Source organism: Pyrus communis, chromosome 5, assembly GCF_963583255.1.
Source record: "Pyrus communis chromosome 5, drPyrComm1.1, whole genome shotgun sequence".
Lineage (NCBI taxonomy): Eukaryota > Viridiplantae > Streptophyta > Magnoliopsida > Rosales > Rosaceae > Pyrus > Pyrus communis.
In genome coordinates, this window is record NC_084807.1 from 8,562,285 (window position 1) to 8,587,407 (window position 25,123).

Genomic DNA, 25,123 nt, shown 5'->3' on the forward strand with positions numbered 1-25,123 from the left:
TATTTTGACCAAGCGTCTCTTGTTGACATCTTCTGATGGTTGTTGGTGCTGGAATCTCTAGGTCTCGTTATGTCTTATTGTAGTTTCTCTTTGTTGGAGTTCATCACTATTGTTTTTTTTACACAAGTGATAGAGTGGAGGAAGGAAATCAAACCAAAGACTTCTAGTACGTGAGTAAAGGCTCTTAATCATTGTGCGTTCTTTATTCTTTTAAAAAAAGGATCAGCTAGTGGTTTTGTCGAAACAATCTACCTTTTCGGGATTCGACTGGGAAGACTCACAGAGGCATTTCAACCTCTATCTAATTACCACCGTGTGAATCATCGGTGCCAAAATTCGAACTCAGGACTTGCCGGTGGATTACAGGCATAAAATTTGTTCCCAATCAATGCCACCACTGGATCCCAAGTCCGAATATTCCGACCCGACCCGACATAACTTTTCTACTTTTGCCACCTTCTTCCCCGAGCCCCTCTTTAGCATTTTCGCCCCCAAAACCCGGAGCAGCAACACACGCAGTGACAGAGAGGACCGCTAAAGGGTTCAGGGTTTTACCTCAAACCCCCCATAAACCCTAAAACGAGAGACCCCCACAACCATGACGCGCTTCCCTCCACCCTCCACGCCACGCCTCCTTTACACCCTCTACAGATCTAGAACGGCGACGTCTCCTCCTTCCCCGTCCCCATCGGCAGCGTCTTCCCTCCTCATCGGCGCCTTCCACCTCCGCCAATTCTCCTCCGGCAACCTCGCGCGCGCCAAGGAGGACAAGGAGCCATGGTGGAAGGACTCCATGGACAAGCTTCGGAACATCGGAATCTCGGCCCACATCGACTCCGGCAAGACCACCCTCACCGAGAGAGTTCTGTTTTACACCGGGAAGATCCACGAGATTCACGAGGTTCGAGGCAGAGACGGCGTGGGTGCGAAAATGGATTCCATGGATTTGGAGAGGGAGAAGGGGATCACCATTCAGTCTGCTGCCACTTACTGTACTTGGAATGGCTATCAGGTGATTGCAATTGGGTTTTTCCTTTTCGTTGCCCTGAAAAGTAATGGAATTTGAATGAAATGGGACTTATTTTAATGATTGGCAATGGTTTTTAATAAGTTGGGTTGTTCAGTTTTTTGAATTTGTTGAAAATGGAGTGGTGATCGCTTTGATATGCTGCTTATTACTTGTATGCTGCCAGAATCAGTGTGGGTCGCAATTACCAAGTTCTTTTACCTGTTGATTTCATTTAATTAAGAAGTCCTAAAATTATGAGTCGAAAGAAAGATAAATATATGTTCTGAATCAGTGAAAATTTTACTATACAAGAAGATTGAATTGCAATTCTGTTTGTTGCTTCTGTCTACTATACTTTGAATGCGTAAGAGGCTTGAGTGAGTTTGATTTCATGGAAGACAGGCTGTGGAATTTGGACCTGGGTTTTAGATTTCGGTTAAGACCTGGGAATAACAAAAGGAGTAAAGAGAAAAATAAAATGTTACATTTGTTTGGCATTAGTTGGAACAACCGGTATTAAGTACTGTATGCTGCTAGAAAAGGAAATAAATTGTTGGAAATTATCAAGTAAGATTGAGATCATGATTTCGTTTCTTGCCTTCTCTTCAGTAAAACTATTTATTGTCCAAAAGTTAAGTGAGGTTAGGAGTCTTACTTTTCATTCTAGAATGAAATAATCTCTCTCTTTTTATTTTTTTTCATCATTTGCATGTTCTTATGTATCTTATAGAACCTGTATTTTGGTATTGCAGATTAACATAATTGACACCCCAGGTCACGTTGATTTCACCATCGAGGTTGAGAGAGCTCTGCGTGTCCTTGATGGTGCCATTCTTGTCCTTTGTAGTGTTGGTGGAGTGCAAAGTCAGTCAATTACTGTTGATCGGCAAATGAAAAGATATGAGGTTCCAAGAATTGCATTTATAAACAAACTTGACCGAATGGGAGCAGATCCCTGGAAAGTTCTGAACCAGGTACATTTTGAAATCAACTAATCATGGAAATATCACAAAATTTGGGGTTTATTAATCGTTTTTCAGCAAGCGAACATAGAGCATTCAGTACTGTTTCCTTTGTCATATTGAACATAAACCAGTAATTAATGTCTCAGGATACTGGCCATCTTATTATGCCCTGAGCTTTTCAGTTATGTTGTACACCCGGCAGAAGGAATTGATTTTGATGGTTACGTGTTTTGATATCTCTATTTCTAGGGATGTAAAAGTCTTCAGTTGATATAATTGTTGTTTGTAAGATTTAGGTGATTAAATTAGGTAGGAATTATGAATAGTCTTTAGTTGGATTGATTGGCATCAGCTTCATTTTCAGTAGGTTGCCGAATGCATGGTTGTAAATTTGTGCAACAACCTGATACAGAGGCGTGGGTTTTCTTTTTGTTTTAAACATTTCAAGTAGCAAGCTAAATGCCACAAGTTTCAGCTATGAATCCATAACAAGCTAGATTCCCTTGATGATTGAGTTATGAAATTTGATAGGATAGTTGTACATGATACATAAATTATTTTTATTTTTGGACCTTAAAACTGTTGTGGTAATGAAATTGATTCTCCTGCAGGCACGGGCTAAGCTCCGCCATCACAGTGCTGCCATGCAAGTTCCAATTGGGTTGGAAGAAGATTTTAAGGGTCTTATTGACCTTGTGCAGATGAAAGCTTACTATTTTCATGGTCCCAATGGGTCTGTTTTTAATGCTATTGTGTTTTCATTGTGCCTTTTGAATGTGTATTGCCGTTTCTAATTTTTTTCCTATTGTCTTGTTGCATTTTTTAGTGAAAACATTGTTACTGAAGAAGTTCCTGCTGATATGGAGGAGTTCGTCACAGAAAAGAGGCGTGAGCTAATTGAAGTTGTATCTGAAGTTGATGACAAACTAGCTGAAGCATTCCTTGATGATGAGCCCATATCACCTACTGATCTTGAGGTACTTTGGATAAAATTCAAAAGAAAAATTGTGAAAAATGAAATGTGTTATGGAGTATTTTGTCTCGATTTATGTTGGTTTCGGTGATTTTTTATTTTTTACTGTGGTGATGGTTTGGTATATTTTTCAATGAAATTCTAAGTGGTGATATTTCTACTGTTTGTTTTTGTTCAATGGAAATTCATTGTGCATCTATATCTTTCTGTGTATCTATTTGAAAACTTCTTTTTGTTCAATGGAAATTCCTTGTTTGATGGAAATTCGTGGTGCATCTATATCTTTTTGTTCAATGGAAATTCGTTGTGCATCTATTTGAAAACTTCTTTTCTCTTTTGAGTAGGAAGCTGTGCGGAGGGCTACTGTAGCAAGGAAGTTTATCCCTGTGTTCATGGGTAGTGCATTTAAAAACAAGGTACTGTCTTTTGATCTTTAATTTTTATTTTAAATATCTATTCCTTTTGATTGATATGTGCATAAGTGGTTACATTATCTTGCCATTCCCCATAACTCAACTTCAAACTGCCTTTGGGTTAACGTCTTCAAATAATTTTGATTGCTGAAGATTACACTGCATTATATTTTATACAGTAGTGGCTCCTAGATTAAATAATATGTTGTTTCTGAACAGATAATTTGGTGATTGCCCAGTGGGTATAGATATCTATTCTTTCTGTATTTACTGTTTAGGGACTTTTTGCTCCTCTTATAAATAGTATTTATCCTTTTTCACCAGTTGCAAATGATTCTGTATATGCTACTTGCTTGTGCCTCTGAATAATTTCTTCATCTTCTGCCATTTATGGATTACAGGGTGTACAGCCACTTTTGAATGCTGTTCTTAATTATTTGCCCTGTCCGACTGAAGTCAGTAACTATGCTCTTGACCAGACTAATGATGAAGAGAAGGTATTAAGTTGATGGAAATTAATTCTGATATCTTTTTTCATTCTCCAAACCTGCCTGGGTAATAAAAGAACTTCCGCAATGATGTAGGTTACATTGGGTGGAACTCCGGATGGGCCTCTTGTAGCATTGGCTTTCAAATTGGAGGAAGGGCGTTTTGGTCAGTTAACATATCTAAGGTATCCCCCTAGATGTGCTGTAACGGTAGCATAGCTTTTCTTATTTTTGTATTTATGTATCTAACAATTATTTTGTTGATGTAGAATCTATGAAGGTGTCATTCGGAAGGGTGATTTTATTTTTAACATTAATACCGGTAAAAGGATTAAGGTGAGTTCAAGGAATATTCTGTTGCGTCCTCATAGTTCTCATTTCAAATTAAGCCTTTGTGGATCTTAATTTGCAATATTTGTATTGTGCTACCATTTTTTTTCATCTGTCTTCTGGAATTGATTTTTTATATCAGTTATGTTTTGCTGATTTTGATTTTCACGAAACAGGTTCCTCGCTTGGTTCGGATGCATTCCAATGAGATGGAGGTTAGTTTTATGTTTAAAGTTATTGCAATTTAGACTTTAAATAGTCATTTCACTGATGTCATCATTTTTTGTGGTGAATTTCATCTGTAGGATATTCAAGAGGCACATGCTGGGCAAATCGTTGCTGTTTTTGGCGTGGACTGTGCATCAGGTTTGACTTCTTTTCAAGGGCAGGAATCACAGTTTTTCTCTTTTAAAATAGATAAAGGAAAGATATACATTTACTCGATTTACACTAGCTGCGTTTTCCTCGTATGAGATTAAGAGCAAGGAGTAGTCTTATTTAATTTAATCAAAATGGAAGTTAAATAGTCATAAAAAAACTAAATTTTCTGAGTCAAAGTTAAGTCATAACTCTCTAATTGTGTGCATGACAACTAATTTGGGCGAAGCCTTATGACCTGGATATTAACATTCTATTTGTCTTTATTTATTTATTTTTAATTAACATTAATCTCTTCTGAGACATGTTTTCTTGTATCTTCAGGAGATACCTTTACTGATGGGTTGGTTAAATATACAATGACTTCTATGAGTGTCCCCGAGCCAGTGATGTCGTTAGCTGTTCAACCAGTTTCAAAAGATTCTGGAGGACAAGTGAGCAGATTTCTTTCGATATTGTGTGTTGATGAGTTGTTTGTGTATTATTATTCAGTGGTACTTACGTCAGTCTATTTCTTTCTATTTTGCTAGTTCTCAAAGGCTTTGAATCGTTTTCAGAAAGAGGATCCAACATTTCGTGTTGGCTTGGATCCTGAGAGCGGACAGGTCTGATATTTGAATGTTTAATATGATCCTATTTTACAATCTGGTCTACAAAGTATATTTTCTCCACTTCAAGAAACAATTGTTGTGCCTAACCATTACTGTTCCTCGAGTAGACAATCATCTCTGGGATGGGAGAGCTGCATTTGGACATTTACGTTGAACGCATTCGGAGAGAATATAAGGTGCCTGGCCTGTTCTCATTTTGCAATATGTATTGTCAGATATATTGATGTTAGGCAGCTTAAAAGTTTACTTTGTATTCTTATTCTCATACCTGTTAAACAGGTTGATGCCACTGTTGGAAAACCTCGTGTTAACTTCAGAGAGACTGTTACTCAGCGGGCTGAGTTTGATTATTTACATAAGAAGCAATCTGGAGGACAAGGTCAATATGGGCGGGTATGTGGGTAAGTCCAATGATGCCTTTATATGCGTGATAATTGGATCTGATCGTAGTTATGCGACACTTACATGAATTTTTGTACTCAGGTTTGTAAATTGTAAATCTGATTTGGTGTTTTCTCACCTGTTTGTAATTTTACTTCTTCTATTGGTATGTTGCAGGTATATTGAACCACTCCCTGCTGACTCACAGACCAAGTTTGAATTTGAAAACATTATTGTGGGACAAGCTATACCATCAAATTTTATTCCAGCTATTGAGAAGGGTTTCAAAGAAGCAGCCAATTCGTGAGTCCCCCCTGCCTGTTCTTAAGAGTTGATTATACAAAGAAAGATACTCCGATGGCTCTTCAGGAATGTTTACCCTGTAAAATTTACTAGATTGGTACAATGCCTTTGTCTAAATGTGTGTCCCTTGCTATTGGTTTGCTCATAATGCTATCCCTTGTGCAGGGGTTCATTAATTGGACATCCAGTTGAGCATGTTCGTATTGTATTAACCGATGGCGCTTCCCATGCCGTGGACTCCAGTGAACTTGCCTTTAAATTAGCTGCAATATATGCATTTAGAAAGGTCCTTGCCATATCCTTTCATTGGAGTGATTCTTTGAATAATTGATTTAGCCCATACTCTCTTTGCCTTTATGATATTTTACTGGCAACAAAACTTTCTCCACTCCGGTTATTATTTATGTTCATATCTGAAATATTTAAACAGTGCTATACGGCGGCAAGACCAGTGATATTAGAGCCTGTTATGCTGGTGGAATTGAAAGTACCTATAGAGTTTCAGGGTACTGTTGCCGGTGATCTTAACAAGTGAGTGTTTTCAACTACCTTCATGAAATACGCTATTTTTTCTTGGATAATCGAAATGTATGGGTTAATCACGAACTTATTAACTGAAGATATTGTCACTGTCATTCGATAGGAGAAAAGGTATCATTATTGGAAATGACCAGGAAGGAGATGACTCTGTTATTACTGCCCAAGTAAGTATTGCTTTCGGTTGTGTAGTTTGCACAGCTTGATTTTAATGCCACTAAGAAAATTTGAGGAAAAGAAAACGTTGCGGTTGGAGTTTGTGTCCCCAAGCATCTTAACAATTTTATGGCTGATTTTTGTCAAGACATTTGGCAGATGTGATATTTCTTGCTATTATCATTAGCATTTAAATTTTAATTTGGCATTCGTCTGTTTCAAAGAATTGCTTACGTAAATAAACATTATAAATGTTGTAAATTACCTCGTTAAATTTGATTCTAGCATTGTTTGCATTACCTTAAATTAATGGCTGTTTTTATGTGCGTGTCATTAAACAATATCGCGTAATTGGCTCTTTAGGTACCTCTGAACAACATGTTTGGGTATTCGACTTCTCTTCGGTCAATGACTCAGGTAATGAAGAACATTCTCTTTCTAGTCCAAAAATTTTCATTTTCCCAAATTCCCACTCGAAAAAAATATCACGCAAGATTAAAAAATATTTGTGTGTGCAGGGAAAAGGCGAATTCACAATGGAGTACAAAGAGCACTCGCCGGTTTCTAATGATGTGCAGGCTCAACTAGTCAAGAACTACAAGGGCACCACTGCTGCTGAATAGCATACGACGTGCAGATGGAATTGATAAACAACTACATGAGCACCACTGCTGCTAAACAGCAAGTGTTTCGACCGATACGTTACTCCTGCCGGAGGCCGCTGTTTTTTATACAACGCTGTTTTTCGACCTTCAATTTTGTTAAATTTTTTAGGAAGAAATAGTCAGGTAATTTCCATGATCCATAATTTTGAAAGACCAGAACAACCCTAAATTGCTTATAGGCTGATATTCTGCATCAACTGTGTATCATATGGTTTACACCTTTTCATTATTTTTGGTTGAATAATTTTACTATTTACCATTAAATATTAAAAGTTTGCCCTTCATAGATGTATGGAATATCCATTTCCTTTCTTCTTTTTCTCCATTTTCAATGCATTTTGTAATGTGCTTCAACTCTATTTATCCATTGAAACAAGGCAAATTTCCCTAAAATTTGTCTAGTTATTGGTAAAATAAAGGGCCAAGGTCAGGTGGTGGACGCTAAAATTTGGGGGCTATATTCTGGACTGAAATTTGCAGTTAGACAAGATTATTTCAAGATTATGTGTAGAGATGGATTCGGCTTTTAATTTAATCAATAAGTTGATTGATACTGGTTTTCATCTCTTACTATTGAGACAACTTATGGTACCATAGTTGATGCGAGTTACTGCATGTTTATATGAAGAATAACATGATGGTAGTTGGCACTGTCAAAATTGGAGCTATAATATGAATATTAGGTAACATTATTTTGATAATCCTACTAATTGGATTGGAACTCGATTATTTGATATGATGGGAGTCCGTAGGACTCGAATTATTTGTAATAACTATTTGAGCTGGTTTTTGGAGTGATCCACCTCCTTATTTTACCAAAAAAATAAATAAAAATGAAATGGGAAATAAGTTCCACCCCATTTTTTTTTCATGCACACTTATGTTTATTTCTAGTCTTTTGATGGAATAATTGTGAACACGAAAAATTCCTGAAACAAGAAACAAGAATACGTGTACAAAATAATACTTTCGTGTTTAATGATTTTGGGGTTACGATCTCTCTCAAATTTGGTCCTCTGATTCTATCTTCGTAGGGTGTAGGTTTGTGGATGAGTTGTTGATCCAAAGGGCCGTCGGGGCTTGATCTAAGGATGAACAGTTGATGAACGGATCTTCAAGGGGCGTTGGGCTTGATCTTGAAGAATGGGTGTATGGGTTTGTTGAGGTTGTTGATCCAAAGGGCCGTTGGGGCTTGATCTTAGGATGAACAGTTGATGAATGGATCTTCAAGGGGCGTTGGGCTTGATCTTGAAGAATGGGTGTATGGATTTCTTCAAGGGCTTTTGGGCTTGATCTTGAAGGTTGATGGATGAGCAGATCTTCAAGGGCTTTTAGGCTTAGTCTTGAAGAACGATTGGATGTGTGGATTTGTTGAGGTTGTTGATCCAAAGGGCCGTTGGGGCTTGATCTTAGGATGAACGGATGATGAATGATGAACACTTTCTTCAAGGGGCCGTCGGGGCTTGATCTTGAGTTGGTGGGAGTTCTTCAAGGGCCGTTGGGGCTTGATCTTGAAGGAGGATTTGACGAAGAACGAAGAGTGCTTTCTTGATCCTTCGGGATTTTCTTGAGAGCTTTAGAATTTTAAGGCTTCAAGGTTTTGGTCCCCCATTGTGGGGAGTATTCTCTTCCATTTTGGGAGTAGAGAAATGTATTTGTGAATTGGTTTTTGGATGAGTTGTTGATCCAAAGGGCCGTCGGGGCTTGATCTAAGGATGAACGGATGATGAATGATGAACACTTTCTTCAAGGGGCCGTCGGGGCTTGATCTTGAGTTGGTGGGAGTTCTTCAAGTGCCGTTGGGGCTTGATCTTGAAGGAGGATTTGACGAAGAACGAAGAGTGCTTTCTTGATCCTTCGGGATTTTCTTGAGAGCTTTAGAATTTTAAGGCTTCAAGGTTTTGGTCCCCCCTTGTGGGGAGTATTCTCTTCCATTTTGGGAGTAGAGAAATGTATTTGTGAATTGGTTTTTGGATGAGTTGTTGATCCAAAGGGCCGTCGGGGGCTTGATCTAAGGATGAACGGATGATGAATGATGAACACTTTCTTCAAGGGGCCGTTGGGGCTTGATCTTGAGTTGGTGGGAGTTCTTCAAGGGCCGTTGGGGCTTGATCTTGAAGGAGGATTTGACGAAGAACGAAGAGTGCTTTCTTGATCCTTCGGGATTTTCTTGAGAGCTTTAGAATTTTAAGGCTTCAAGGTTTTGGTCCCCCCTTGTGGGGAGTATTCTCTTCCATTTTGGGAGTAGAGAAATGTATTTGTGAATTGGTTTTTTCATTCCTCTTGATGGAGAAGCCTATTTATAGGTTTTGAGAGTGAATCACCACCATTCATTTTTTTGGTGAAGTGAGTGGAGGTTGTAGGTGAAGTAAGTGGAGGTTGTAGGTGAAGTGAGTGGAGGTTGTAGGTGAAGTAAGTGGATGTTGTAGGTGAAGTAAGTGTGTGAGGTTGGTGAAGTAAATAAATGTTGTAATTTTAATACATTGGTTAACATTTATTTTACTGAAATTTCGATATCTACAATAATGTAAAGGAGAATTAAGTACGGAAGGAGAAAAGACGTGTGTAGAAATAATTCTCTTTGTAATTTCAAATTTCTAATAGAGCTCCTTGTGATATTAACCGCCAGCTTGCCCATTTTGAATTAAGCAAAACGAAGAGTGTTTTAATATCTAAAGCGAAATTGATTGAGAGATAACTGCATTCTTTGTTTTGCGTTGATTCTTCTCTCCTTGATATCGCTCGAAAGACCAAAATCCAGCAAAATCCGAATGGGAATTCTGATAAACAATTTTAAACTTGCAACGGAATACTAATTTGGATTCCATGTATTTGAAGAAGAGTGATTGTGGTGGTTATAAAAAAGTAATCAACTTGGCAAAAGAAACCGCTGCTACGTCGTTTTGCAAGAAAAAGAGGGTGCCGAATGACCGCCGTTACGTCACGTTGTTAGACTGTATAAAAATACAATACCAACAAAATACAGGCCGAATCGAGGTCAATTTGGTAATTATGAAATTGCTACATATATATATATATATATATATATATATATCACACCAGTATAACAAAGAGAAGAGAACCATAGAGAAAAATGAAGAGCTCAACAATTTTCTCAATCGGTTTCCTTTTAACAATTTGCCTGGCCACTGAAGCTCAGCAGTGTCGTCCGAGCGGCCGGATTCGAGGCAAGAAGGCCCCTTCTGGACAATGCAACACGGAAAACGACTCTGACTGCTGTGTCAAAGGAAAAATGTACACAACCTACACCTGTTCGCCGCCCTTGTCCGGACACACCAAGGCCTATCTCACTCTCAACAGCTTTGAGGCAGGCGGCGATGGAGGCGGTCCATCGGAATGCGACAACAAATACCACAACGACAACACGCCCGTTGTGGCGCTGTCTACTGGATGGTACAACGGCGGAGGAAGGTGCCATAACAACATCACGATTAGTGCGAATGGACGGAGTGTGGTGGCGATGGTGGTGGATGAGTGTGACTCTACTATGGGATGTGATGCAGTGCATGACTACCAACCTCCATGCCCTAACAACATTGTTGATGCCTCAAAGGCGGTCTGGGAAGCCTTGGGTGTGCGTAAGGAGGACTGGGGTGGCCTCGATATCACATGGTCTGATGCTTAGCTACATGTTCATATTCTTGCTCTCGCTTTTATTGCTTTTATGTGTGTATGTACGTGGATTGTGTTTTGTAATATGTTGCTTATATGATGTGAACATGGTTTTCTTATGTGATACATAAAACATCCCGTTTTGTTTTTCGATTTGGTTTTGATACAACGATATATTTACACTAAGAGGCGGGTAGATGGAATAAATTGATATCGAACTTGCTATTCACAATATTCTAATTAAAAACCTCTTACTTTCAAGTGAAAAAAAATATCATTGGACTGTAGGTGCTAAGTGGGTCGTTTAGTTTTAATTAGGAAAATGGGTGACAAGTTTTCAATTGAAATACATTAAGAAATGATGACAGGGTGTATTCAATTAAGAATTTTAAAATTTTTAATGGATTTATAAATCCATTGAGTTTAAGAGAGTTTAATTAATTTGTAGAGATTCCATGAAATTTTTTAAGAAAGTTCAATTAGGAAATGATGATGGGGTGTATTCGAATATAATACCTCTTGTTTTCAATTGAAGAGAAATATCATTGGACTGTAGTGCTAAGTGGGTCGTTTAGTTTTAATTAGGAGAATGGGTGACAAGTCTTCGATTGAAATACAGTAAGAAATGATGACTGGGTGTATTTTTCAATTAAGAATTTAAGAGATTTTAATGGATTTATAAATTCATTGAGTTTAAGGGAGTTTAATTGATTTGTACAGATTCCTGAAATTTTTTTATTCAATTCTCTTGAAATCTCAGGAGGAGAGGTGAGATTTGTGAATGGTTAAATTCCTCTACGAAATCTCTCAAATTTTCTTAAATTCCTCAATTCTTTAAGATTCTTTAAAATAAATTCCTAATTAAATACACTTGAAATGTTATAAACTTCTTTGAAATCATAATATTAAAATCCTAATTGAATACACGTTGAATTTTAAAGAATCACTTAAAATTCTGATTGAATACCCTAAATTCTTTACAAGAATTAAAAACCCTCAAATTCTCAATTAAATACATCCACAAGTTTCACATGTCAACTTTTAACTGTAAGATTTTATCACTGAGTATCGTCACGTAGGTCAACTGAACCATTATCTCTTGAATAAGAAGAAACAAAGGGAAGCATATTCTCAAATCACTCTTACAAAATGAAGTAGCTGACTCTAACAATCAGTAATCACCTCAACATTCTTGTCCTAAAATTTCCGAAGTACAGATTCTACAACCAAATTGTTCGGGTAAGTCAATTCATAGGGGGCGGTGGCAGAGGGTTATTGAGAGGCGGAGGTGGGGGCATTGACCCGTGTTGCATGTTGGGTGGCCTCATTTGAGGGGGAGGGGGCGGTCGCCACATAGGTTGTTGGTTTCCCATAGCCATAGGTGGCGGAAGTGACCTTGGAGGAGCTGGAGCGGACTGTGGAGGAGGTGGCGGCATGTTTGGCGGTGGTCTGAATTGCTGCATTTGAGGTGGAGGCATTTGACCTGGTTGCTGTGGCTGACCTTGCCAGGTTGGTTGTACAGCCATCTGCATGGGTGGGAAAGCCATGCCTTGCGGGGGTGGTGGGCGAAGAGGAGGAATACCGAGACCACCATTTGCGAAAGGTCGTGGAGGCACAGGAGCACCCATGGTACCATTGGACTGAGGACCATTGGCAAGTGTTGGAGGACCACTAGCAAACAGCGTATGAGGCCGGCTTTTTGAAGTAGGATTGCTTGCAGCCAAAACTCTCTCTGCAAAGTAATAGCGGTAATTTAGTACTGTCCAGCAATAATGAAATTTACCTATTAAAATCTATAATTTTTGTCTTCCCTAAAGGCTAACCCAACTACAAACAGTTTTCGTTTCGTTGTTCTTCCCTTTGTTTGATTTTAAATTAAGTGAACCCTGATTAAAAACTTAACGCATTGCATTTTTCACATCATGGTAAAAAGAAGTTGTACGCGTCTCACTATTATTCATTTAACTACCATGGTCTAACACCTCGTGTTATTAAAGTAGAAGCTTTCATGTAACCGAGACAAATTACAAACACTAAAGCAGCGGCTAAGTAAACAAGAGGCCTCACCTGCTGGAGTACCATGACGCTCTCCTCTAGTATCCTTCTTATAGGCATATGACACTGTTATTTGACGATTGCACAGATACTGGCCATTCATTGCCTACAGAGAAAAAAAAAAAAAAAAAATTGAATTAAGAAACCAAATTCGACACGTGACAAAGACCATTTCAACAAAGCATTGCCACAACAAAGAAAGACCATTAGATACATGTACAATGCAACCAAAATAACATCCTTCAGACTTTAGGCTACAAAACCAAAGAAAACATTTCCACAAGCCTTTATATTTCCATAAGGATAACAGCACAGAACCCTGAACAGTCCTTAGCAGATATTAAGCTATTACTTACAAGTAGAGCCCAACCTTAGATGCTTCAAATATCATCAAACTTTATGAGGAGTTGATAACAAGAGACAAGCACTTGCTTATCCAAATATTATTGGTTTCCAGCTTGCTTACAAAAAATAAACAAAATAGAGAACAGTCAAAGAAACATACCTCAATAGCTGCATCAGATGCCTCAAAAGAATCATAACTAATGAAGCCAAATCCACGGGAATTTCCAGTATCAGGGTCTCTCATTATCTAGAAAAGAAAATTACCAACATTACAGTCCACATAAGAATCACAGTTAACACAGAAAATGAATACCTGATAATGACTATTATTGCATGAATACACCCTCCAAATATTGCATGAATATACCCTCCAAATACAGTCACAAACATAATACTATATAACTTCACAATAACAGCCAAGGATTTCATAAAACCCAAAAATTGTGTTTATGCAAAGCATTTTCTTTAATATAAAAGGAACAATGGAACAAGAAAAACTTAAAAACATGATAAAAATACTTTCCAAGAAGTTATTTTATGAAAAAATTTTCAACATAAAATGTTAGCCAATGAAAAGACATGCTGATACAGTACCTTTGGATTTGTAACTATGACTCCAAATGCACTGAATGTATCATAGAGAAGCTTCTCATCCACATCCTACAAGAAATATTGGGTAAGAATGCAAAACATTAGAACAGATGTCATAGAGTATCTATTCACAATACGGATTTTGAGAATGACTAAACAACTTACAGGATCGAGATTTCCAACGAAAAGGTTTGCCCCTACATCCAAGCTCTTTTTGTCTTGGGATGCCTGAAACCAAGAAAACACAATCCATCAAAATTCCAATACATATATGATCAGCGGCATACAGTGACTGAACGGTCAACATAATGATTTTTCCCCTGTTAAATGAGATCTCATAATACTAGCTTCTGTAGGGCACAAAACACACCAAATGCAGAAATGTGATAACTACAAAAAAGATAGTTCAATACCTTATTTACACGTATTGGTTTGCCGTAAAGTTTGATCATATTAAGCACCTTGATTGCCTGCATAGCAATAAAATTTCATCAAATCAATAACCAGAATTAGAGAAGTTCAACACAAAAAGAGGAGCTAAAGAGTAACTTAAGAACAGGAGCACATCGTGGCTCATTGCCAACACTTACGTAATCAGCGTCCTCTTCACTACGGAATTCAACAAATCCATATCCTTGATGAAGGTTTGTCACTCTATCCTTGGGAACATACACGTTCACTGAAAGATGAAGAAGCACAAACATTAACACAATATCAATCGGATCGAGTTCATATTTTTCTTTTCATTAGCAAGTTTCAAAACACATACAAGCCTACAAATACCACAAAAGGAAATTTGATTTAAGTCAATATATAATTTCATGTTTCGGCATAGGTCAATAGTCATTTTATTTTCTAACATAGGTCAATTGAAACAATTATCTTCTTCAATTAAGGTCAATAACAACAACTTTCCACTCACTAAGGTAAATACCGATTGCTAAACTTTCTTACGTCTACTTAAAAGCGCAAATTGTTGTTGGACTCAATCCTAATATCGAATATATTTTGTGACCTTAAACAAATTACCCCATAATAACCATCTAAATCTACAAAAGCAGGATTTGATAGATGCATACCAACAGGACCAGCTTGAACAAACAACTCCCACAGCAATTCTTCGGAAACCTGAAATCAATCAAAAGAAATTAGAAGAAATCAAACAAAAGTAAAACCCTAGCTGCTCAAATTCCTCAATTTTGCCACGAAAACTAGGAAAATGGAAAAGCCCAAGTCAGGAAAATGCAAGTAGAAGGAAAGGGAAGGAGAACCTGAGGGTCCAGATTGCCGACGTAGGCAGTGGCGTCTTGGTTTCTCTCGGCAGAATGTTGGCCCAGCAAGTTGGCTCCTACTCCCGGAGCTATTCGAGTCGTCATTCTCTGCAGAGTAGAATTAGAATACTGCCCCAAATGTTTGGGAAGGCGAAAGATGAATTGGGGGGCCTGATGTATGGAAGCGCTGCCGGAGAGTGGATATGGCGGAGTTGCAGCTGCCGGAGGGAGGATGAAGACGATGAGACTTGGTTTAGGGTTTTGGGGTTTATTTCTCGTACCCTCTAAATATTGGCCTTGCACCCAAGGACAACAACGAAGAAGAAAAATAAAAAATCTATAAATAAAAATAGGGAGTTTTAACGAAAACCGTACTATTTTAACGAAAAATCATATTTTTACATTAAAAAATTAATCCTGGTACTATTCACTTTACCCTTTATTTTGTCCTTATCATTAAAACTCAAAGTTTTCAAACCATTTTCATTAGTTTTCCTATAAAAATATTCATTTAGTTTTTTTTTTTTTTTTTTAAAAACTATAGAAATTTCAAATAAATTCGAATTGAAACGTTTACATCAGATGCTAAAGTGTTGAACAACCACTTCAGTTCAAATCATTCCAACTATGAAGGCCACCTTCCTTAAACACAAAAGATGTCACTAGATGCGCTACCCTATTACAAACACGGGGAGCAAAACAAAATTGTACTCACGACTTCATATTTGAATTTTAAAATTTGTTCATACAACGACATATTTATATTAATATAAATTTAATTTGAATAAATACCAAGTTAGATTGAGTTTTCAAGTATAAATACCTAGTTTACGAGAAACTTATAATTGAACGATTGACAGCCTTTTATTTAAAGTTTGGTTGATTAGAGCTTGTTTTTGGTGGGAAAAAGTCGAAAGCATTTGAGAACACCCAAAAGAATTAACAAGAAAAATCCCAATGTCTTAATCTCAATACAAATTTATTATTTATTAACAAGGGGCTGGTACAATTTCAAGAAGTAGCTAACATGAAAGAATACTAGTTCACCCAAATGCTTTGAATCAACCCAGCTTCGATAACATAAAACTAGAGACTTGAGAGGAGGATCTAGGACTGGGTGAACGCTTCTCGCAACTCCGTCGGTAGCTCGAGGTCGGGCTCGAACTCGCTAAGAGGGGAGAAATATTGATCCACCATGTCTTTGGATACATTTTCAACACATGGAGGATCCCACTGCATATTTCAGAAACATGATCCTGTTACGATTCATATGAATCGACAATATGATATAAAGATAAAAGAGTTGGGGTTACAGTATGGCCAATCAATATCTTGGTTATCAAAAGCTGCAAATATTGTTTACCCCCACTTTCATTAGACGGTAAAAGAATAAATATACCTTTGGTGCAAAGTCCTTTTCCACTACTCGTGCCCGAACCCCCTAATGACCACAACAACTCAGATATAGTTACCAATCATTACTGTATATTATATCAGACAAAACGGAAGGAATTTATACCTCGCAAAAGTCATTGGAAATCTGCTTAGTGATACCCTGTAGGGACATTCTGTACTCACGAACCAAGCACTGATCGAGGGTCTGAAATCTACCTTCTCTTATCTGCGCCAATTAATAACGAAGCGATAGGTCTCATATATGTATACATAATGCAACAGGTTTAAACAAACGTCAACTCAAACATGTTTCCAAGGAGAGAGGGAGAGACTCACAGATCTCAAGGAAACCTTTAAGCTCAATGGTGAGACTTCTTTAAGTCTCTTTAGAGTAGAAATGCACCATGCATCCTTTGTTCTACCTGCCTCACATTCCTGCGTATTAGTTTTTTTAATCCACACAATTAGATGCCGTCCAAGAACGTATTCACTGATAGTGATTATTAAAAGCACCCGTCAGTGCTGGAACTTACAATCTTCCAAAAGAACTTGAGCCAACCATAATATGGAATGCGAAAGAAAACCTAAAGAATCTACAGACACGGTCCTACAAATGAATCCCTTAACTCTTTCAAGTAGTGTTCAATTCTAGCAGAACCATATCAGCAATTTGGTTTTCGTAGACATTGGAAATGCTTTAATGTAAACAAAACAAAAAGAAATTTTAAAACGAGAGCACCATCTCAAGGCAATGCAGTAACCATTTTTTAAGGTGGAAACAAAACATTTTGAACGACAATAAACCCAAATATTTTAATTGATCAGATCACTGAAAACTCATTTATCATTAAAATATTATATTGGTTTAACAGTTCTGAACTAAAGAGAAGTTAATGAAATCGATACGTGCTTACCACAGCATCGATAATTTCTTCAACTGTGTCATGGCTGAAACATTTATCGAGTAACTCAATCCTAAAAACAAGACAATGAAGAATTAAAGCCATTATATAGATTAAAGGAGTACATAATGACAGTTTGAAATGTTTTTAACCTAAACTTTAAAGTTTATGCATTTAAATTTGTTTGAAATGAGATTCCAGGGACGAGTTTACACATTCTAGAATTTCCTTAGACCTTAACTTTCTATCTGAGTCCTTTCATACAATTATAACAAACCTTTGAAGCACGCTTGTCTCATCGGGATAAACAACTTCACCATACTTGTCTAAAGAAGCTTCAACGACAGAGGGATCATCAGTGACAATTTTCCCAAGTTCTTCTTCAATTAATGGAAGCCTCTAGGATAAAAGGAAACAAAACACAAAGGTTATATAACAAAGCTAGACCAATCTAAAACTTCAAAAAATGTGGAAAAGGTTCCTGGAATTAACTGAACTATGCAAATAATGTGTTGCAAGTCCAGAAGCCATCATCTGCGACCCATTGAGCCTGTCTCCAGTAAGAGCCAAGAACTCCCCTACAAACAGCAAACGACATAAGCATGCTAAATTTGGAAAAGTAATGAGGGAACACAATCTCCTGCGTACAAATTTATAACTTACACAATTTGTCAAAAATGACCTAAATAGCGACATTTAGAACCTTGAAGTACATTACAAATGCAGAAGCAAATGATATCAATTTTAACAGCTGCTTGACATCATTCTTTGCCTAAATAACTCAGATGCTTCCTCAACCTCATACGAAGAAAGAAGACAATTGAGTCATTTTTTTCTTCTGAGGATGATATCAAATCCTTTTGGGAATCTCTCAAGAACTTGTCTGTATGTAACATAATTATTTTTGGACTCGCACATAATAAACTCACGAATTCCCATGAATTATTTTTATTAAAATATGTATTCTCTGTCAGTCAGAAAGAAATCTGCAGACTTATCTTGACTGTTTCCACCCTTTTACTACGAATTGAATAATCTATGAACAAGTTAAACATGCATGAATAACCACAAAAGCATACCTAAGTGACCTGGTAGATGTGAGAGGTAAAAAGATGCCCCCGCATCTGTATGGAAACCAATTAGAGTTTCAGGAGTAGCAAAAACCTGCAAATCGCAAGTGTACAATAGTAAAGCTTCTACCAGCAGACAAATGTAAAGAAAACTCAATTTTTTTTTTCTTTTGATAAAAGACACAGAAGTAATATCAAATGCTTATCTGACTCATCTCTTTACGGTGAATGTAAAATGAAGATCCTACTGCTTCAGTTTAAAAATTGTTATATTGAGCAAGGAAAAACCTTCTGAATCATGCAAATAAAAGAAGCAACGTACAAAATTGCTGTATCATTCATCACGTGTCTGCAGCATGAATTGCAAGCAAATATGAGCAGTACAGTGACTGGTGAGGTTCCTTGTTTCCCAAATGGATTTCAAATAAGCATAGCAATAAGGTTTGAATTGACTCCACCTAACTCATTTGCAGAAATATGGACATATATGAGATTTTTTTTTTTTTTTTTGTTTTTTTTGGATTCCACATGCCTTGTACTGATTCTACTGAACATAATATTTCCACAGGTTGAGTTAGTTTCATCTCACAGATAGGGAGGGGAGAGGAGATGAGTTACAGAGTTAGGAACACAAGTCACTTGTTGTTTGGTACATGATTTTACTTTTATACTAATAAAGGTGAACTTGTTTCATGCGGCCAAACAAGTTTCACACATAAATTTGACATATACGCAGATTATAGAGAAAGGGTAGCTTTATATGTTAAATCAGGTGCTAGAAAAACCCTTATAGCATAAGCCCTGACCAGGCTGTGAAAAACAGTTATCTATTTGGTAAAGACAATAATCAATACTGCACTGAAACACCTATTCACAGCTTGTAAGGAGTATTCTTAAAAAGGGCAAGGGATGACACAAGACATATACACTGGGTTGCATACACCTTTTTGAGGCTAAGCTAAGAATGATATATGCTCATAATCATCTTCGATTCCCTTGTTATTGATGTATATTCAGATTAGATTCAACATATCAATTTTATTGAAGACTTCCTAGAGGGACTTGAAGTTTTTGATGTGTTACATTATCCCCAAAACACCTCAACCAATTTTCAGTTCTTAAGAAGCTTCAGCAAAGTAATTGATGGTTTCCTCATTCAAAAAGAACAACGGGATATGAACCAATTGTCAAGCCAGCAAATTTGTGAAAAAGAAACAAAGAATAATGTCTGCAAGTATCCCTGTCCGTACAGTTTTGTCAGTAGCAATGCGGAATGTCCCAGGGATTGAGACTCCAGCACCACCACCCATGGTAATGCCATTCAAGATAGCCACCTGCATGGACATCAATCATGAACTAATAAATAAACAGAAATTAACCTCAAGTTGCTATTGACCGTAAAGAGCATTCAATATTACCTGAGTATCACAAATTGATAACATTCAAAATTCCATATCTCGAGGAATAATTACTGAGGCAAGATGAATCTCACAAGATTTTCTTATTAAGAAGGATACACGATGAAGAACCTAAAATGCACGTTCACCCAATAGAAATTCAAGTATGATGAGTACTCACATGTGGTTTCATACATGTACCAAGCAGGTATATAAAAGTATAGCACGCCCTAAAAAAATCTTTACAATCGTCTATTTTCCCTGCACAATCAGGACCGTTATAAATACAATTGTCTGACATTAAGCAGAAAAAGAAGAACTAAAACCGGGTACAAAAAGCTGAAGTCATCGAATTTGACATAAAATATAGACATGTAAGCTATACAAGTTTGTTCACAAACTTATCGATGGGGCGAATTTAGTTATCTGGGTCTTGATGGCAAAATCAGATTGGAGGCGCTAACCTTTGTTTATCATATGATAAAGAGAAACTATATCTCCACCGGCACAAAATGCCTTGCCACTGCCCTTCAAAAATTCAAAACAATTTGTAAGCTGCCACTTGAGTAATCACGAGTTCACAACTAAGCAAATATCCTTTGAGAAAAATTAGTAACTTATGTTTCATTTTATTCGAGCGCCATTCTAATCTAATCTAATCTAAACTATGGAGAGCAACATTCGAGAACCCAAATAAGTGGCTACATAATAAAAAAAAATATAAAGCAATCACCTTCATAACAATAAAGCCAATATCAGGATCATCTTCCCAGCTTTTGTACAATTTCTGCAATCTCGCCCCCTGTACAATTCAATCACCCATTTCTCAGCAATGGTTCCCACCCAAAACCCCAAACAAAATCAAGGGTCTCCAAAAACCCAACAAAAAGGATCAAATTTACAAAACAAAACCCCACCATTGCAGTTGTGAAAGCATTGAGCACCGCCGGTCTGTTGAGAACTGCCGTTCGGGACCACGCTTTTCCTTCGACCAACACCTGAGAGACGCTCACAGAGACACCGGTTTCACATCTCCGAGCTTGAATTTGAAGGAGTGGAGAAATGGGTAATGGAGGAGAAGAAGAAAGAGACTCACTTGGTGATCGAGATTATCAGCTGGGGTGAGAGCGGCGTCCGGGAGGGAGCATACGCCTCTGCAATGGCGGACGAAACGACGGAGGTGGACGCCGTTTCCGGCCGATAAAGCTGCCTTAAACCTCTGCATCGTTTTTCTTCCCAAATCCTACTCCTCCAACGCACCGCCGAGTCAAGCCCGTGTACAGGATACTGCCAACGTTTGACAGGGGAAACGGATGGGGGGGGGGGGTATTTCGGGTAAATTACCGAAATTACCCTTGTGAATATTTGCAATTTCCATCGCGTATCCTCAATTACAAATGAAGCGCATCGTTTTCCAATTTTATGTTGTTCTTCCCTTTTTAACTTCTAGGGTTTAACACCGCTTCTCATCGTCCGATAGTCTCCATTCTTTGATCAGGTATTTCTCTGATTTTTTTTTTTTTTTTGTTTTTTTTGTTTTTTTGGGTATTCAGTACATTTGCTAATTTTGCTTCTGATTTTTGGATTTACATTATTATTTGTGCATTATTAATTCGGATTTTTGAGATTAAGAGTGTGGATGGTTGATTATTTTGTGTTATTTGTATGATTATTTTTGTTGAATTCAAGTGTATTAGAAAGGGCTAGATATTTTGTTTTTGAGTATCATACGGCCAGTTTTCAGTCAGATAGTAATGTTTTTCTGTCAAAGCAAGAAAATTTTGATGGGAGATGTCTAAATTGCATGGGAAGTTGATGAGATTCTTATGTTTCTTTCTCCTTCACTCGTTTTTAGATTTTCTTTGTATATTATCACATTTGCTCGTCTTTGTGTTTGTTCTTGGGATGACCGGGTTTTAAAGCGGAGGGCATGTTTCTGTTTAGACTACTCTTCTGGTTTCTATTCCGTGACAAAGTTTTCATTTCGAGACTACGAATAGTATATAATGGCTTATGTTTCAGAATACAATCAGGTGGATACTTGTTGAGGAGAAAAGAATGGATGAGACCATGAAGCAGTTCCAGAAAAGCTTAATTGAGGTCGAGACTGAAGCTGAGCATCTCCTTCTAGCTCGAAACCAGGTAAGTTTATACCTCTACCTCCTTCTTTGCAGACTTGTATGTTTTACCGTTAACGAAGATAATTTTTTGAGATGTAGCTGTGAAGTTGGAAAGTTTGAACTCAAGCATGACAGTATATTTCATAAGTTTCAATAACTAATGATTTGATTAAAGGATTGGAAAGTTTCGATAACAAATGATTTGATTAAATGATTGGAACCATAAGGTTATTATTTTAGATATTGCAGGCTGTACAAAACTGTTAACACAAAATTAATCTATTAAATTTAGCTACTTGTTGACATTAAAAAGAAATATCTAGTTACCTGGCTTAATTTTTTGAAATTCCCTTGGTTCCTTGGTCTCTTTCTTACTGATATATTGTATTGGGTTTTGTTAAACCATCATTCCCTGTAGTGTATTTTGTTTTTGGTCAACAATCCCAGTGCAGTTGAGTTGCTTTATTATGTGAAATAATTCAGTTTTATTAAAGTTAATGTATTCTATTGTGTCTTGTTAGTAACACAGTGGAGGATTGTGTTTGTTATATGAAAACGCAGATGGTTGAAAATGACAGGGTGAGGAATGGGAACAGAGAAGCACTTACATCTCTGAGGAAGATAGCTCGGACAACCAAAACTAGCGTTCCATCCCCTTTCGAGTCAATAATGAAGGAGATTGGGGGGCCTCAATCAAAACCTCTGGTGAAGGAGGTATGCCCTACCTGTGGCAACCATGACTCAAATGACCATACTTGGATGATGTTCCCGGGAACTGATGTCTTTGCAAGGATTCCATTTCATGCTGCCCATACCATCTTGGAGACAGGTTTTCTCTCAAGCCGCTTTTTATTTTTCTTTTTATGCAACTATTTGGGACATATACCAACTCCATCAGTAAGAAGTACAACTCTGTCACATATCAATATGTTCATGTGACCATATCCTGATGGATTAATGAATTATCTTGAATGTCCACTGTAGTAGCCCTTGTGAGCAAAAAGGGTTACATAAACTATTTAGGATCTTTTAACAAATTGGTTGAGCTATTTATGAATTCTTAAACTCTTGAAGCTCTAGTGTTTTGTTTAAAAGGCCTATAGATGTTCATGAAGGTGCCATCTTCTGAATGCAACTTCCATTAAGCTTACAAAAGGAAGCTATGCTTCAGATTACATTGGCAAATTTGAAATAAGATAAGAGGGATTTGCCCAGCAAACTTTTAATTTGTCAGACTTCATAGTGTTCTTGCTTGTCAATCATAATTTCTCAAACTTAACCATTGACGCTTCTTAGAGGAATTCGTTAAGTTTTTTAGATATTTATTGCTGCGTTGCTGTCCAGTCTCTTATTACCGCCAAAGTTGGGAGTATGGCTCATGGACTCTCAGAATTCATGAGTTTTCATCTGTGCTTTCTTTTTCTACGTTTTATAGATATATTATTTTATAAGTTGAATGCTTTGTAGCTTCATTATTTATTTTTCAGAAAGAAGATTCTGAACTTTTTGCTGTTGCCTTTGGGATGCAGAACAAGAACAACTTGATTTAGACTCTAGAAGGTTGCAAGGCATTGTGAAGGAGAAATCCCTTGTGATTTCGGGCAAAGGTGCCCTTGCTGATAAGATCTGTCCGGGTGTGCTGAAGTCCTTGGTAACGCTGACAGACAAACCAAAGTGAATTGTGCTTGATGCGTTAATATTTAATTCTGTTATAACCCCACATCCACGCCCAACTAAGGAGAAAAGGAATGAATGTTAATCACTCTGGCTACCATCACAGACGGAGCTCCGTGTAGACTCGTGTTCATAATTTTTCCTTTGTAGCTCTGGTGCTGTTAACATCAGAATTTTCGCCAAAACGGGGATTGATTGGAATCGAAAAGCTAGCACTTGTCACATACTTGCAGGATAGGAAAAGTGTGATGTATCATATTGAAGGGATTCAGAATTGTTGTTAAACGCTATATTTTTGTGCGCTATTCCATGAATCCCCAGAATTTATGTTGTTATTTCTTTCGAAGTGCTCATTTTCCTACTTGAATTCAATGAGCAAGACAGGTTCTCAAAGTACTTGAATTCATATGCATGTTCGTCAGGATGCCCCCGCATCGGTGCTTCGTGCTGTATTTTTCGTGCTATATCTTTGTTCTTGGGGGACCATTTTGTTTTAGGTGCGTGGAAGTTTCGTGTGCCCAGCTAGTAGAATTGAACACAAATGAGCTTGTCTTGTATATTATTGGCTGTCACGGCCAAGCTTTCACATTGCCACCGGCGTCCCCGTGTTGAAGGTTTCACATTGTATGGATTGTTTTTATAAGAAATTTCCTTATTTAGGTTTCACCTTCCTCTTGTGTTAATTATGAATCGACGTCCGTTGGTCGTCCAAATTTAGTTGACGTAGGATACCGTAGCAGTGCCATTTTATTCCATGAAAGTCGTCGTTGACAGATTTTTAGCCCGTCTATTTGAGAGTTTGTCAAGTATGGAATGGCCCATAGCATGAGCGAGATGATTGTTGGAATTTTCATTGGATTTTTTGCGTATTAGTCATTGAATTCTTAGCTAAGGATCAATAATTATGAATCTTAGTCATAGTTTGGCCCTTAGATCCATGATCGTTGAAGTAGTCATTGAATTTTTTTCTAAGAATCCAATGGCCACGATCAATTATAAAATTTTAGCTAACAAGGGGTTTTTTTGTTTTTTTTTTTTTTTTTGGGAAACTAGCTAACAAGGTATTTTGTTTGCAATAAGAGAGAGGCTAGAGGGATATGGGCTATTTGCCAAATTTAACCCCTTCAATTGACATACTATTCCCAAATTTTTTATTAATTAGGATTTTTGTGACATCAGCACTAATCAACCAACCGTGATCAATTATTCATGCTATGTGGGTGGATAATGCTAACCTTATTCATAATCATATATAACACACATAATCAACTATATTTTATTTCGCCACTTAGTACTATGGTCTAATTGTATTATTCTTCACTTGTAAGTGAGAGATTTTTGGTTCGGTTCTCGCCAAAGATGAATTTGAACCATATTATTGCGAGCTCACTCCATTCTTTTAGTGTAGCTAATATCGTTTGTTCAAAAAAAAATAAAATAAAAAGAGTAGGTGGCTAGTTT

At 37.3% G+C, this 25,123-nt stretch overlaps 5 protein-coding genes across 6 annotated transcripts; 3 read left to right on the forward strand and 2 right to left on the reverse strand.

The window, feature by feature from the left end:
* The first annotated feature begins 480 nt into the window (after positions 1–480).
* LOC137733721 (elongation factor G-2, mitochondrial) lies at positions 481–7,497 on the forward strand. The gene is made up of 20 exons (XM_068472883.1): positions 481–1,012; positions 1,762–1,983; positions 2,586–2,707; positions 2,801–2,951; positions 3,292–3,363; positions 3,762–3,857; positions 3,945–4,033; positions 4,118–4,184; positions 4,355–4,393; positions 4,484–4,544; positions 4,881–4,990; positions 5,087–5,161; positions 5,275–5,343; positions 5,447–5,568; positions 5,726–5,851; positions 6,017–6,137; positions 6,282–6,382; positions 6,495–6,555; positions 6,908–6,961; positions 7,063–7,497. The coding sequence occupies exons 1-20, from the start codon at positions 599–601 to the stop codon at positions 7,165–7,167; spliced, it is 2,277 nt and encodes a 758-aa protein (XP_068328984.1). The 5' UTR covers positions 481–598; the 3' UTR covers positions 7,168–7,497.
* A 2,806-nt stretch (positions 7,498–10,303) lies between these two features.
* LOC137733406 (kiwellin-1-like) lies at positions 10,304–10,855 on the forward strand. Its single transcript, XM_068472558.1, has one exon. The coding sequence runs from the start codon at positions 10,304–10,306 to the stop codon at positions 10,853–10,855; it is 552 nt and encodes a 183-aa protein (XP_068328659.1).
* Positions 10,856–11,922: 1,067 nt separating this feature from the next.
* LOC137734867 (uncharacterized) lies at positions 11,923–15,411 on the reverse strand. The gene is made up of 9 exons (XM_068474177.1): positions 15,105–15,411; positions 14,913–14,961; positions 14,424–14,512; positions 14,247–14,303; positions 13,999–14,061; positions 13,837–13,902; positions 13,403–13,489; positions 12,910–13,003; positions 11,923–12,574 (listed from the first exon to the last, which is right to left on the reverse strand). Exons 1-9 carry the CDS (start codon positions 15,207–15,209, stop codon positions 12,087–12,089), a joined length of 1,098 nt encoding a protein of 365 aa, XP_068330278.1. The 5' UTR covers positions 15,210–15,411; the 3' UTR covers positions 11,923–12,086.
* A 632-nt stretch (positions 15,412–16,043) lies between these two features.
* On the reverse strand, positions 16,044–21,153 carry LOC137733974 (3-hydroxyisobutyryl-CoA hydrolase-like protein 1, mitochondrial). The gene is made up of 14 exons (XM_068473198.1): positions 20,965–21,153; positions 20,786–20,866; positions 20,602–20,670; positions 20,333–20,396; positions 20,050–20,129; positions 19,722–19,805; positions 18,481–18,565; positions 17,894–17,979; positions 17,679–17,800; positions 17,414–17,474; positions 16,836–16,934; positions 16,624–16,725; positions 16,504–16,545; positions 16,044–16,337 (listed from the first exon to the last, which is right to left on the reverse strand). The coding sequence occupies exons 1-14, from the start codon at positions 21,091–21,093 to the stop codon at positions 16,212–16,214; spliced, it is 1,230 nt and encodes a 409-aa protein (XP_068329299.1). The 5' UTR covers positions 21,094–21,153; the 3' UTR covers positions 16,044–16,211.
* A 114-nt stretch (positions 21,154–21,267) lies between these two features.
* LOC137735185 (uncharacterized) lies at positions 21,268–23,973 on the forward strand. 2 transcript variants are annotated; one of them, XM_068474579.1, is made up of 4 exons: positions 21,268–21,366; positions 21,891–22,010; positions 22,550–22,817; positions 23,518–23,973. In XM_068474579.1, the coding sequence occupies exons 2-4, from the start codon at positions 21,927–21,929 to the stop codon at positions 23,664–23,666; spliced, it is 501 nt and encodes a 166-aa protein (XP_068330680.1). In that variant the 5' UTR covers positions 21,268–21,366; positions 21,891–21,926; the 3' UTR covers positions 23,667–23,973. The 2 variants fall into 2 exon arrangements, with proteins under 2 accessions (XP_068330680.1, XP_068330682.1); XM_068474581.1 differs by having other exon boundaries at positions 21,323–21,366; positions 21,902–22,010.
* Positions 23,974–25,123: the final 1,150 nt, after the last annotated feature.